The 14063-nt window shown below is 45.5% G+C and overlaps 1 protein-coding gene across 1 annotated transcript; it reads left to right on the top strand.

Moving 5' to 3' along the window:
- The first annotated feature begins 1526 nt into the window (after window positions 1–1526).
- LOC136653390 (vomeronasal type-2 receptor 26-like) lies at window positions 1527–5781 on the top strand. Its single transcript, XM_066630294.1, has 2 exons — window positions 1527–1584; window positions 4880–5781. The coding sequence occupies exons 1-2, from the start codon at window positions 1527–1529 to the stop codon at window positions 5779–5781; spliced, it is 960 nt and encodes a 319-aa protein (XP_066486391.1).
- Window positions 5782–14063: the final 8282 nt, after the last annotated feature.

The following is a 14063-nucleotide window of genomic DNA, read 5'->3' as shown; positions in this document are numbered from 1 at the left end:
AAATAAATGCAATTCATTGTATGTAATTACATTTGTAGTGCCACATATGGTTTGATCCTTAATTTACAGCATTTTGCAAGGATTGCTGACTTGATTTATTTGAAATCCACTGAAAATTTGAAACTCTGGGTAATAGTGTATTTTTCTTCATTATCTTTAGCTCATCTATGGCTCTGCTCCAGTAATGAATGATAAAATCCCGGGACTCTATTTCTACCAGATGGTCCCTAATGAAGCCCTTCAGCATAAGGGGATTCTCTCCTTGCTTCTGCATTTTTGGTGGATGTGGATTGGGGTTGCTGTCATGGATAACGAGAATGGAGAAAGAGTTCTGCAAACTCTAATCCCAGTGCTTTCCCAAGGAGGTGTCTGTTTTGCCTACATAGAAAGAATCCCCAGATTCACTATTGCCACTGAGTCTGTGGAAATGGTTGAGAAGGGAGCCAGAATACGTGATAAAATCATGCAAAGCAAAGCCAATGTAGTGGTGATCTATGGAGAATCTTACACCATGGTGTTTTTGAGATGGTTTCCATATCTATCAGAATTAGATCAAGAGACAAATAAACTCAAAGGTCTAGTATGGGTGGTGACGGCCCAGATGGAGTTTACTTCAGTTATCTATCAAAGGGACTGGGATGTAGAAATATTCCACGGTGCTATATCCTTCACAGTTCACTCCAGTGATCTTCCAGCATTTCGACAATTTGTTGAAAGCAGAAACCCTCTTAGCACAACAGGAGATGGCTTTATCAGAGTCTTCTGGCAACATGCATTTGACTGTGTATTCTTGAATGAAGCTCTGGACAAGGTTGATGGGGATATTTGCACAGGGCAGGAGAAGTTGGGGAGCCTTCCTGGACCTTTTTTTGAAATGAGCATAACTAGTCACAGCTACAGTATCTACAATGCTGTCCATGCTTTGGCCCATGCTTTACATGCCATCTCATCAGCTAGACTCTATCACAGAACAATGGTGGATGGAGAGGGACAGAAGCTTCATGCTCAGGACTCGTGGCAGGTAAGGGGCTGAAAATATGTAGGGCTGAAACAGATGTCATGCAGGAAATCTTTGATCTGATCTCCTTTTTTATCCTTAAAATTATTAATAGGAAGGGATTGTGGCACTCCATTTTTTTTTATTTTTTTTTTTGAAGCAGTGGCTCTCTGAGCCACAGTGCTGCCCCTATATCTGGCTGTCCATTTCACATTACAGACTGACTCTCCAAGTTGCAATCTTTAATGGATTGCATTAAAGTACATCCATTAAAGTACAGGTGATTAAATCCATTAAAGTACAGGTGCAGCGGTGCAGTTAAAATCGAGGGAAAGTCAGTGTAGAAGGGGAAAGGCCCCCTAATCACCAGGATGAGAGGCAACTGCGATGCAGCCAGCCATATCATCACCACCAATGGCTTCTGGGTGGTGGTGGTAGATTTCAAGCCAATCAGACCTGGAAGGGGTAGATGGGAGGACCATCCAGTAGCAATGCTCTGCTCATCAATTTCTCTTTGTGATGCCTCGACATGGAAGATCCCATGCCGGAGTGTTTGTTGCAGAGTGTGGTACCAGATGCAGTTGCAGGTGCTCTGCTCTCTGTCCCAGTGTGGGGGCACTCCTGGTGTGGGGCCTCTCCTGGCACAGGGCCCAGTTTGACCAAATTGGTCAAATAGACCAATTTGCCTTAGCCAGCCCTGCTGGAAAGTGCCAGAGGGTGTGATCATGTTAACATTTTAAATAGGCCATTGGCTTGGACTGCTGGAATGACTGAAAGAAAATGTATTGGAATTCCTAAAAGAATTGAAAATGAACATCAAACTGTGCAAAGTGTCTGGGATCAGGCGTAACATTCAAAGCCTGGCTGGGTCTGGAAATAAATGGGGCACATAGTTCAAATATCTCCACCTGAAAGATTCCACATAGTGCTGTCCAGCTGCAGACTCCTCTAATCTCTCCCTTTCATTCTAGCTCCATCATTTTCTTAGAGGCGTCTCATTTAACAATAGTGCTGGGGACACAGTTTCCTTTGACCAGAATGGGGAGTTAAAAGCTGGATTTGATGTTACCAATTGGATTCTTTCATCCAACCAATCCTTCCATAGAGTGAAAGTAGGGAGGATGGACCCACAGGCTCCTCCAGACCAAGCATTCAGCATCCATGAAGATGCCATGACATGGCACAGATGGTTTAATCAGGTAGGATCCAATTGTTGGCAGTTAGAAGCTCTATTTAAAATAGCCACAGACTAGGCCTCTTGCACAATGTAGCTATTTAACTTCACTGCTTGTTTTCTTTTCTGTCATAGAGATTGCCTTAGGCAACAGATTAGCAGGGGTTTCAACCTCTGTCTACCCTCTTGTGTCCATTGTTCTTCCTCCTGGAAGATATTGAAAAGTATAGGGGGTGGAGCAGAAGAGAAGGTGTACCAAAAGGAGAGTTGTTAACTACATATCAGAGACACTACTTCCTGCCCCACCTTCCCTGAAGCACCATACCTCTCTTCCTTTTCCAATCTAGGCTGTGGGGGGTGATGAGGCAGCTGCATCATTAGGGAAATGAGGCATTTGGCATTTCACCTCCAGGGCTGGGAAGTCTTGAACCAGCCTTTCTAGAATCAATCAAGTTTTAATGGCAACTATACAGGTTTTTTTTCCCCCTTCTCAGATGTTTCTTTCAGCCAGAGGAGGAACCTTTGGATACTACCCAATGCTAAAAGACAGCATCCACAGAATGTGGAATATCATGTGGTCTCCATGAATCAATGACTCAAGAGCCACATTTCCATGTCCATTTCACACTGTAGGAGTAAAGTCTGTAAGGCTGAAATTCAGTTTCTGACAGATGCTAATGGGGGGGGGGAAGCTGATTATTATTATTATTATTAACGGTATTTATATACCGCTTTTCAACTAAAAGGTCACAAAGCGGTTTACAGAGAAAAATCAAATAACTAAATGGCTCCCTGCCCCAAAAGGGCTCACAATCTAAAATGATGCAAAAGAACACCAGCAGACAGCCACTAGAAAAGACACTGCTGGGGTGAAGTGGGTCAGTTACTCTCCCCCTGCTAAAAAGAGGAGCACCCACTTGAAAAAGTGCCTCTTACCCAATTAGCAGGGGTTGGGGATTGGGGAGAAGATGATTGGGGAGAAGATGCTGACTGAGCTCACCTATGATAGCATGCAACCATGGAGATTGAAATGACTGTTGAGCTGCTTCTGCCAAACACATAAGTCTTGAGAAGCTTCATGATTCTTTATATTCAAGATGTTCATTTTCTTTTTTCACCTACGGATTAGACACGACCTGTTTCTGTATGTAGTGAGAGCTGCCATCCTGGCTATAGCAAGAAAATGAAGGAGGGAGAGCCATTCTGTTGCTATGACTGCACCCCGTGTCCAGAAGGGAGAATTTCAAGCAAGAAGGGTAAGAAATAGACCTTGCATGGAAGGATTAGATAAATGGTGTTTCAAAAAATGGGGAGGTACTTGAACAGCAAGGCAGGGCTGCAAAGTTCCCAGGTTCTTCCAAAGTGAAATGCCAGGCTGTACTCCCCCACTTGTCACACTGCTAGATTTGACCTTTGGCTTGCTAATTTCCCCAATTTCAGGTATTTGTGTACGCACATGACATGTGCAGGACATCTGCAGGACAAAGGAGTTTGGAGAGCTTCTTAAGTGATGCATTTTTGGCTTCCTGGCCTTGATTGAGTTTTCCAGAGGTCAGAAAAGAGCTTGATGGCTGTTATGCCAAATCCCAATCCACTGGGCCTCATGCCCGCTTAAGGCTGATCAGTCCCCCCTGTGCAACTCACCAGTGCAGCAAGCAAAAGTCAAAGTCCAGTTCCAGTCCACAGATACCTAGTAAACCAGTCCAATCAATTAGAGTTGCCAAATCAGAATCCTGAGCCAATAAGCCGTTACAGTCCAAGGTCAGGTTCCAGGTAGGTCAGTCAAATCAATCAGGGTATCCAAGTCCAAAGCCAAAGTCCAGTCACAATCCACAGTCAGATTCCAAATTCCATAAACCAAGTCAGTCTCCTCTCCTACCTCCAACTTGCGCTCCTTCAAAACCCACCAACTCTTTCTGCCTCAGGTGCTCCTTATATCCCTGAGGGCCCTATTGCCTTCCAGTGGCTGCAGCTGTGCAGCACACTCTGCTGGATGCCCAGGCCTTACCTTTAAACGGGCCACTGCTGACACCACATCTACCTCCTCGCCAGTTCTTCCAGATTCTAATACGTTGGCTTCCATCCAGGAAGTTTCTACTGAACAATAGTGTAGCAGGGTGTGTTATCTCAGATGGAAGAACTTCTTGGCTAGAGTCTGAAAAGGAACTACCCAGTTGAGCAATTGTAATTCAATTTAACATTCAGGCAGGACTTGTTCTTGCTAGCTATCCTTTGTCAGACATCAAGCACCCAGACTTAATCAACCATAGGGGGGGCCTTTCCTTGGAAGCCAGCAACATCTCATCCCTTTTCACTTCAGGGAGGCCTGCCCAACTCTGAAACCAAGAAGGACATGTGTTTGGGAAAAGAGGGTGTTTGTAACAAGTTAGTCTGTGGAACTCCTTGCCATAGGATGTGGTGATGGCATCTGACCCAGATGCCTTTAAAAGGGGATTGGACAAATTTCTGGAGGAAAAGTTCATCACAGGTTATAAGCAATGGTGGGTATATATAACCTCCTGATTTTAGGCTACCTTAGAATGCCAGATGCAGGGGATGGTGCAGGTCTCCTGTTGTCTTGTCTGCTCCCTGGGGCATTTAGTGGGCCACTGTGAGATACAGGAAGCTAGACTAGAGATGGGCCTATGGCCTGATCTAGCAGGGCTGTTCTTATGTTCTTAATTTAACCAATATTTTTCTTTTTTTAGACTCAAAGGATTGTTACAATTGTGCAGACAATTCCTATCCGAGCAAAAATCAGGATTTATGTACTCCAAAGGATATAAGCTTTTTATCTTATGAAGAACCTTTGGGTCTCAGTTTGGCATCTGTTGCTCTTTCATTTTCATTCATCACAGCATTAGTGCTAAGAACATTTTTAGACCACCACAACACTCCCATTGTCAAAGCCAACAATCGGAATCTCACCTACACCCTCCTTATCTCCCTCCTGCTCTGCTTCCTCTGCGTATTGCTGTTCATTGGACAGCCCATGACGGTGATGTGTCTCCTCCGACAAGCTGCTTTTGGCATCATCTTCTCAGTGGCTGTTTCTTGTGTGCTGGCAAAGACCATCATTGTGGTTCTGGCTTTCATGGCCACCAAGCCAGGATCCAAAATGAGGCAGCGGATAGGGAAAAGACTGGCCAACTTCATAGTTCTTTCCTGCTCCGTTGTTCAAATAGCTATGTGTAATGTGTGGCTGGCAACCTCTCCCCCTTTCCCAGATGCTGATATGCACTCGATAATGGAGGAAATTGTTCTGGAATGCAATGAGGGTTCCATGACAATGTTTTGGTGTGTCCTGGGCTATTTGGCATTCCTGGCTGGTATTAGCTTCTCTGTGGCATTTCTTTCAAGGAAACTACCAGACAGTTTCAATGAAGCCAAGCTAATCACCTTCAGCATGTTAGTCTTCTGCAGTGTTTGGCTCTCCTTTGTGCCGACCTACTTAAGCACGAAGGGAAAATACATGGTAGCTGTAGAGATCTTCTCTATCTTAGCCTCCAGTGCTGGTCTTCTGTGTTGTATTTTCTTCCCCAAGTGTTACATTATTGTGCTGAGACCGGAGCTGAATAACAGGGAACAACTCATTAGAAGAAAGTACTAAAGAACATAATGGTTGATATCCTCTGTATCAGCAGAAGTGAACCCCTGGCAGTAGGGGTCCAATGCTGGTTTGCATATTTTCCCCCAAATGCTTCAATAGTGTGATGACGCCTGATCTTAATATCAAGGAAATATTAATTAGAAAGTGTCAGATCATGTAAGCCTCTACGCTCTTCACTATAATAAGCATTGCAAAGATGTGTCATCTATAGTTACCTGAGCTTCTTTCTCAATAGCTGACCCATATATAAAAGTTCCTGAAAGTTCTGTAAATGTTCAATAATTCATTAGGAAAATGGAATTGAATATGTTTCAAGGGAACCTCATGAGGGCAATGGCTGACAGTTCAGTAGCAAAGTACATGTTTAGGCACTTAGGTCTCGGGTTCAGATTGCGGCATTTCAGTGGGGGTTGGGAAGGACATCTGTCTGATAACCTGGAGCACCACCACAATTCTATTGGACAGTAATGTGTTAGGAACACCAATGGCCTGAGTCAGTGTGCAACGTCACTATCTCTGTATGCAGCCATGATCATTCATTCATTTTCCTTTCAGCAGCTCTTTCTGCACCCCGATTGTCACAGAAAAGGCTAAGTGGTAAAAAGCAACCTGCAGGCCTCTGCTGGAAGCCGTGTTAGCTGCTTGGAGCCATGTTAGCCAGACACCGCTGTGAGAAAGTTGCTCATTAGAGCATTCCAAAGGAGCAGGCTTCTCGGAGGGGTGTGGGAGCGGCCAGCCCTCATCTCTGGAGATAGCAGTTCCCAGAGTGGCTGATTGGACAAGGACATCTTATTTACAAACCCATTCCAGCTGCAGATTTTCAGGTTGACCCTCCATGTGCGAATGGCTTGACTGCACATCCGCCTCTAGAAAGTTTGACTGGTTTCGATTTCTAATTGACTGTTGAGTTCAAGTCTGTGATAAGAGTCACTTGTTAGGGACATCCTTTGTCTTAGTTCTGCTCTGGCCTGTGGGGCCTGAGATTTGACCACTCCGTTCCAAGATAGACAACACTGACCATGGCAGGGCTGGCTGATGAACTGAGATTTAATGTGAGACTTTGGTGAGTGATAGTGTTAGGAGTTGACTTTTATTATTTTAATTTTGTTGTGGATTGTATGCTTTCCTTAAATTCCTAAATCCATGTCTAAGTGAAGTGCCTGTCTTATGTTATTCCTATCCTTTAATAAATCCTATCCATTTACTACTGTGTGGATTATTGGAGTCACAAAAGGGGGAACTGGTGGAGAATGTAACTGGTTTCCAGTGACTTAGGGCACAATCCCAACCCCTGATGTCAGTGCTTTCCAGCACTGGCATAGCGGTACCAATGGGACGTGTGCTGCATCCTGCGGTTGGGTGTCACTCATGGAGCCCTCCTCAAAGTAAGGGAATGTTTGTTCCCTTACCTCAGAGCTGCATTGCCCTTATGTCAGTGCTGGAAAGCACTGACATCAGGGGTTAGGATTGCGCCCATAGTGACTTCAGTCATATCCAGTTTAAACTGTTCTAATAAGTTCCTCGTACATAACGTAATATGATGTATTCTGTGGCAACCAGAGTTTCAAGTAGGGCCGTAGCTTGGATCACATCATCTAATCTTCAGAGGTTATGAATTCATTTCTAGACTCAATGAAAAGTTCTGAGCATCACCCTGAAATCTCCAATGGTTTGGGATCTAGATACCGTAAGAACCCTCTCCTGGAACATGAACTACTCTAAGCTCTATGAAGAATATCTGAGGGTCTGTTCTGTGTCCCATCAACACCAGATGTTCAGTGGGTGATCTGATGATATAGGACCATGTCTGCAATTATTTCCAAAGCATGGAATATCCTTTTGGGAGAGTGCTGTCTGGCTCCATTAAGGATTACTTTCCATAACACAGTTAAAGTATATTTATTTCAACTGACAGCCTGCTGCAAAATGCCATGTGACTTCTTGGCATTAATCTGAGTTGAGCACTAACATTTCAAGCATGGCTAGATCTGTAAACGAACTGAAACGTGCGATCTTACTCTAACCTGATGCCCAGTAAGTGTGCCTGGCTCCTTGTTTCATGCAGAGTGGGGACTCTGGCTGGAAGCCGAGGCTATTGAGGGCAATTGCAAATTGACCTGTTGTATGTTGTATGCTCTTCAGGTTGAGAGAGAGCAACTGCCAGTACTCTGAAACTGGTCAGGCTAATTAGAGGGTGATGGGTTTATGGCCTGCTAATTTCCCAGCGTGGGAGGGGTTTCTTACGAGTATTTGTGACACCGATAACTGATTACAGGCAAAACCTATGCAGGATTGGACTGTTCAATGCAGCACTTTGCAACAGTGAAAGGCAGTTGCTCTTTTGCAAAATGGCTGCTGACGGAGTGCACAGAGCTCCCTTGGTGGCCATTTTAGGAGTGCTGCCGCATAAGGTGGCAGCGTTCCTGGACCATCACCAGAGCTGCCTACAGATGCGAGACAGGTAAGGGCCCTATCCACTCCAACTTTCCGGCACTGTTGCAGCCATGTCAACCAGGCATGCACAGCATCTGTGGTGGGGGGCAGTTACAGAGGCCTCCTCAAGATAAAGGAACGTTTGTTCCCTCACATCAGGGTTGCATTGTGGCTGCATCAGCACTGGAAAGCTGGATAGGATTGGGCCCTGAGGCAGCTGCAGGGGTGAGGAAGGATGAAATGGGGCAAGGATGGGGGAGGAATGTGGGGAGGAGATTAAGGGAGGGTGGATCTGGTGGTGGTGGTGCATACTGGATGCTATCCCCTCTTTTTTCAGCCTCCCTACTCTCTTTCTCTACTTGGATTTGAGCCACTGAAATTGCTGGCCTAGTTCTGAGAAACCCATTGTGAGTGGGAGGCTTATGGAGGGGTAAGGGGATTTAAATTCAATTTCCTTTCTGAAGCCTCCTGATCCCTCCTAAGTTTTGCAGGGAGTCTCACTGCAGTGAGCAAGTGGCCCCTCCCCTTCGGAGGCTTTCCAGGTGGTGGGAGCAAAACAGAGGCAGGATACTGGCATTTGCTCACACTGCCCAGAATGGTTCCAAAGGGGAGGGGCTGCTTGCATGCTTTGGTGAGGCTCCCTGCAAATCTTAGCGCTTTCACCCCCTCCAGCTACGCCACTCAACTGCCCCAGCATTTTGTATGACTGAAAGATATGATGCTGTTATTGTTAAACAATATTAATTCCAGCTATATGTTCATCAACATCCATGACTACAAAATACCAGGAACTGTGACCTACCCAGCTATAACTAGTCCCCACAGTAGCTAAAGCATGTGTTTCTTTTTCTTTCTCTTCAGTTACACAAAGGATACCCTACTTTGAGTTGTTGACCACCTTCCCTTTAATTCTCATAAGGATGGTAATTAATGGTTGCCTCACACAAACAAATCCATCTCTTGTAGAGCTGAAGCTGTTATGAAAAACAATCGCAGCACAGTATGTGAAGGATGATACATATATAGACACAAAAATAAACTGTAGAATTTAGATCAAGGTTGATCAGGAACATGCATGTATCCACCAGTTTCATGGCAGATACTTTATATTCTAGACCTGCCTTTTTCAACCCTTTTCAGCTCAGGGCACACCGACAAGGCACTAAAATGGTCAAGGTACACTACCAGTTTTTTACTTACAACAAATTATTACATTACAATTAATTGTTAATATAATTAATACAATTATATTATTACATGACACAGAAACTCACAAGAAGCTTGGAAAGGAAAGGAGATGTGATTGTGAAAAGGATGAAAAATGTTATTAAAGTGTTATGCGAGAAAGTGCTGGCAAAGAGAGGGCAGATTGAGCGCATAGGAGAGCTGTGGGGTGAGGGGCAATGAAGAGACATGAGTGAAACAACTACAGGATTCAGCTGGAGTGGAGGGAAGAGAGAACTTGAAGGAAGTGATTCTGAACCTTTGGAAGGTGTGGAGGAGGGAAGGGAGGGACAGTAAGAGAGGTGCTGACTGCAGTTATGAGATTTGGGGGGCAAGTGCCTGTGGGAGGGAGGGGGTGGGGAGAAGTGCCAATTGCCTGCTCCTGTATTTAAGGAAAAAAAAGTGTAACCAAAAGTCCAATTCTAGGCATGTCTGCTCAGAAGTAAGCCCCATTATAGTCAATGGGGATTACTCCTAGGTAAGTATGGAGAGGATTGGGGCCCAATGCCCTTCCCCTAAAAGGCAAAAGGCAATGCGGGGAGGGTCGCTTTGGGGAGCTGCAGGCAAACTGTGGCAAGGAAAAGGGACTGTCCAGGACCCTTTGAGCCAGCCAGTTCTTAGGCTGGTGGCCTCAGCAGACTCACTGGCTTCATACCTGCTCTGACTCCCTTGTTCTCACTCACTCCACCCGCAGGGACCTCCTCCAAGCTTCTCTGGTCGCCCAATCAGCATGCAGAGGAAGCAAGGGCTTAATACCCAATCCTAGGTGTGTCTACTCAGAAGTAAGCCCCATAATAGTCAATGGGGCTTACTCCCAGGTAAATCAGGATCGGGTTGCAGCCTTCGTCTCTCTCAGGAGCAGGAGCAAGCAACAGGCAGAGGTGCAAAGCAGCCGCAACCAGCCCCTTCGCTGGCTGGCTGCCCGCTCCTTATCCTTCGGCTACTCATAAGGCTCCAAGCAGCCGCTTCCCCCCCCCCCCCGCGTGCGTGGCTGCTGCCTGTCTGCTCTGATCTCGCAGCACACCTGAAGCAGCCTTGCGGCACACTAGTGTAACACAGCCCAGCGGTTGAAAAACGCTGTTGTAGACTCTAGATTTTAGGCCAGTTTAAGTGAGTTTTCCACTTCATCATAATGAAGACTCTCGTTATAGTGCTGTAGATGAAAATGGGTTGGCAGGAGATAAACATTTGTCAATTTTTCATTTATAGAACAAAAATGTTTGTATTTAGAATGATAGTACCAGTGGTGCTGTCTCACATAGTACTTCTGCAAATACTATGCGCAGTTCATGTTGTTCCATGTATGATCAGAGGCCCGCACCCTCCACTTCATGAGTATCGTCAGTCAGGAGATGTCTTTATTGGTGTCATTGCTTCTCATGCATTCATCATTTCCAGTCCGATACCCTTCACTGAAACTCCCCCACCGGCATCGAGTGAAGAACTCAAGTAAGTAGTTAATAATTTTGTCCTGAATTTAAATTTTCATATCTATGTGTGAGTTAACCTCTGCATCTTCTAGTCATCTCTCACCCGCTTCTTTTTTACTTTACACATTAGATTGAGACCCACCAGTGGATCACAGCTAACAATGTGGGAAATGCTGCTCTAGTGCATGGCAGAACATCACTGCCATGAGTATACATTATGTGTGTGACTTAAGGCACACAAATGGTTTTGATTTACATAGTTCAGGAGTATACGCTATATCAGTGGTTCCCAAACTTTTTAGCACCAGGACCCATTTTTTAAAACAACACTGCTTTGGGACCCACCTAGGTTTATCAGACTATAAAAGGAGGTCTAGAAAGAACCATTCATTCATTTATTCATTTATTAGTAATGATAACCAGAAAAAGACACTCAAACGTTATTTATATACTTACATATGCCTGCAAACTACAGTAGCTCAGCTCCTTGCAAGGCAGTTAGTAGCTATCTTGCAAACTGCAGGACCTGAGCTCTTTGCAGGGTAATTAGCAGAGACAGTATCTGATTTTTCAATAGTCTCATAGCTTGGGGGAACTAGTTATCTGATCTTTCCATCACCCTTTGGCAATCCACCAAAAATCAGGTCGCAATCCACCAGTGGGTCTGGACCCAGAGTTTGGAAACTACTGCTCTATATAATACAGTTCTGAAGAAATCGTTAAAATAAGTGTGGAATCTCCTTCTGAGATGGAACAACAAATCTTTTGTTTTAGTGTAGTGCCTAAGAATTACCAGCACATCCTGGCCTTGGCATTTGCAGTAATGGAGATCAATGAAAACCCTCTGCTCTTACCCAATCTCACCTTGGGTTTTCACATCTGTGACAGCTATTTCAATGCAAAGTCAACTTATCATGCCACAATGCTACTTATGTCCACACTGGAGAGATTCGTTCCCAGTTACATATGTGAGTCCCAGAACAACTTGATAGCAGTTATCGGAGGACTGGATGCCCTAATCTCCCTATATGTGGCCACCATCTTGGATATTTACAAAATTCCACAGGTAGGATATGCATGACTGTGTTTAGAGAATAGGAATCTAATACTTCATTCACACTTCTTTTGTCCAGAGACAACAATGGATGGATGTGACATAATCAGACAGTCCTCATTTGTTTCAAGGTCAGGAACAAACAAAACATGATGTGGGAATTCAGTGTTAGGAACTTCTTACATCTTTTTCTTCACAGAAAATTATTTCAGAAAGTAGCATCAAAGAAGTTACTTCAAATAAGTCACTGGGGGCACAATACTAACCAGATCTACTCAGAAGTAAGTCCTCTTTTGTTCAATGGGACTTACTCTCAGGAAAGTGTGGTTAGGAGTGACAAATATTAATTTTGATCCCTTTTCAATTCCATGAATAATACCATGCCAGCCCCCCCGGGGGGGCAGTTTTGTTCAGGGCTGTGGAATAGTGCACAAGGTTGGAGCCATCTCCCGTGATGGTGTGGCACTGACCCTCTATCCCATGCCTACTTTCTGTGACAATCAGATGGCTGCATGTGGGGAAATATGTGGTGTTGGGAATGTGTACCCCCTCTATGAAGATTTAGAGGATTTTCAGGGTTGAATTATGTTTTCCCCACAACAGCCCCTTTTCCTATGCTCAGTGTCTTCACTTCATATTGATTGTCAGTGGGATGATCTCTGTCTCCATTGTAATTGAAAACAGAGGGAAACCCTGTGTGTAAGTTGTATTGCCCTTGGCAGCCATTTCCCAGCATGGACCATCTTTATATTTGGAGACTGAAATACATATGGACATGGTGACTTTGGTCCCCCCTCCCCCCCACGTAGGCAGATATTAATACCACACAATCAGAGAATCAACTGGTGGAAAAAGCAAACAATCCACCCTTGAAATATCTTAGGAACAAGTGCACTGGAAAGGATGAAAGCAGAAACATAGGGAGACTTCAGAACTTTGTGCTCCCCTTTGTTGCAAAAGGCAGGGAGGGAGCTGACAGCACCCTACTCCTCCTCAGCCTCTGGGCCTTCATCAGCCTACTAGGGCTCTGGAGCCAGCCAGCCTTCTCCTGCCTGGCCCACTCCTGTCCTTGACTGGTCCCTCCTTCCCTTTCTGGTGCCTGGACACCTTCTGGGGCCTAAGCCTTCTCCACTAGGGTTCAGGAAGGCTCCTGCAGGTACTTGCAGCATGGGCCAGTGCTCTCTTCTCAACTGGCTGATAGCCTATGCCCTGCCCAGCTGTGCCCCCCTCCCCAGACTCTCCGGGCATACACCTGGCCCTGGGTTCATCAGCAGGCTGCTCCCTGGGACAGGGAGTATATTTAATCTAAAAGTTGGACAGTGTATTTAAAAGAAAAGAAAAAAAGTATCATGTTGCACATTCTGAGTTGCATCCCGTTCAGCCCTAATGACCCAGTCCTATCAGAGCCTTACAGTGGCAGCCCTCGCAATCCTCCTCCATAAAACCCAGGCCGGCAGTGCAAAAGCTGTGCCGCTCTTGCGTACATTGGGGCTCCCAGAACAAACTGCCCAGTGCCCCACACGTGACAACAGCTCCCTGAATCCCAGCTGGAGCAGAAAGGTTGGTGGTGGGGCAGTTAAGGGGCAAATTGGAGTGGGGAGCAGGTCAGGCATGGAGCGGTTTGAGGATGGAAGGGGGAGGATCTCAGCAGCAGCAACTATCCTCCCTTCCCTGCCCAGAACCCTCCCCAAACTCTTCTTACACCAGCTAAAAAGCTGGAATCGGTCAGAGGAAACCTTTTGGAGGCCAGGCGGCCGATGAGGATGAAAGTTACAAAGATTTTTACTTACCTCTCCGGGGCTGTCTGGTTCCTGCTCCTCCCCCCCCCCAACATGAGGCATGTGTTGCACGGGCAGTGCTGTGTGCTATGGGCTGCTGTGGACAGGATTGATCCCTTAGAATCTGTTGAGTACGCACAGATGGCACCGCTGCTCCAGAGACCCAAGGTCAGGCAGATACTCCAGGCAGCACAGCAAAGAAAACAGCAAATATAGAACTTTCCACAATCTCAGATCAGCAACTCCACTGACGTAGCTTCCCGCAAACACTCCACATAACATCTCCCACACAGCAGCTTACACAAGCTCCAATATGTACTGGCACTGACCAATGGGAAGCGGGCTACCATCTGGTGACAGTAT

This window comes from Tiliqua scincoides, chromosome 5 (genome assembly GCF_035046505.1).
Source record: "Tiliqua scincoides isolate rTilSci1 chromosome 5, rTilSci1.hap2, whole genome shotgun sequence".
NCBI classification, from domain to species: Eukaryota; Metazoa; Chordata; class Lepidosauria; order Squamata; family Scincidae; genus Tiliqua; species Tiliqua scincoides.
Note: the sequence above shows the minus strand (reverse complement) of the source record. Positions and strands in the feature narration are given on the sequence as shown.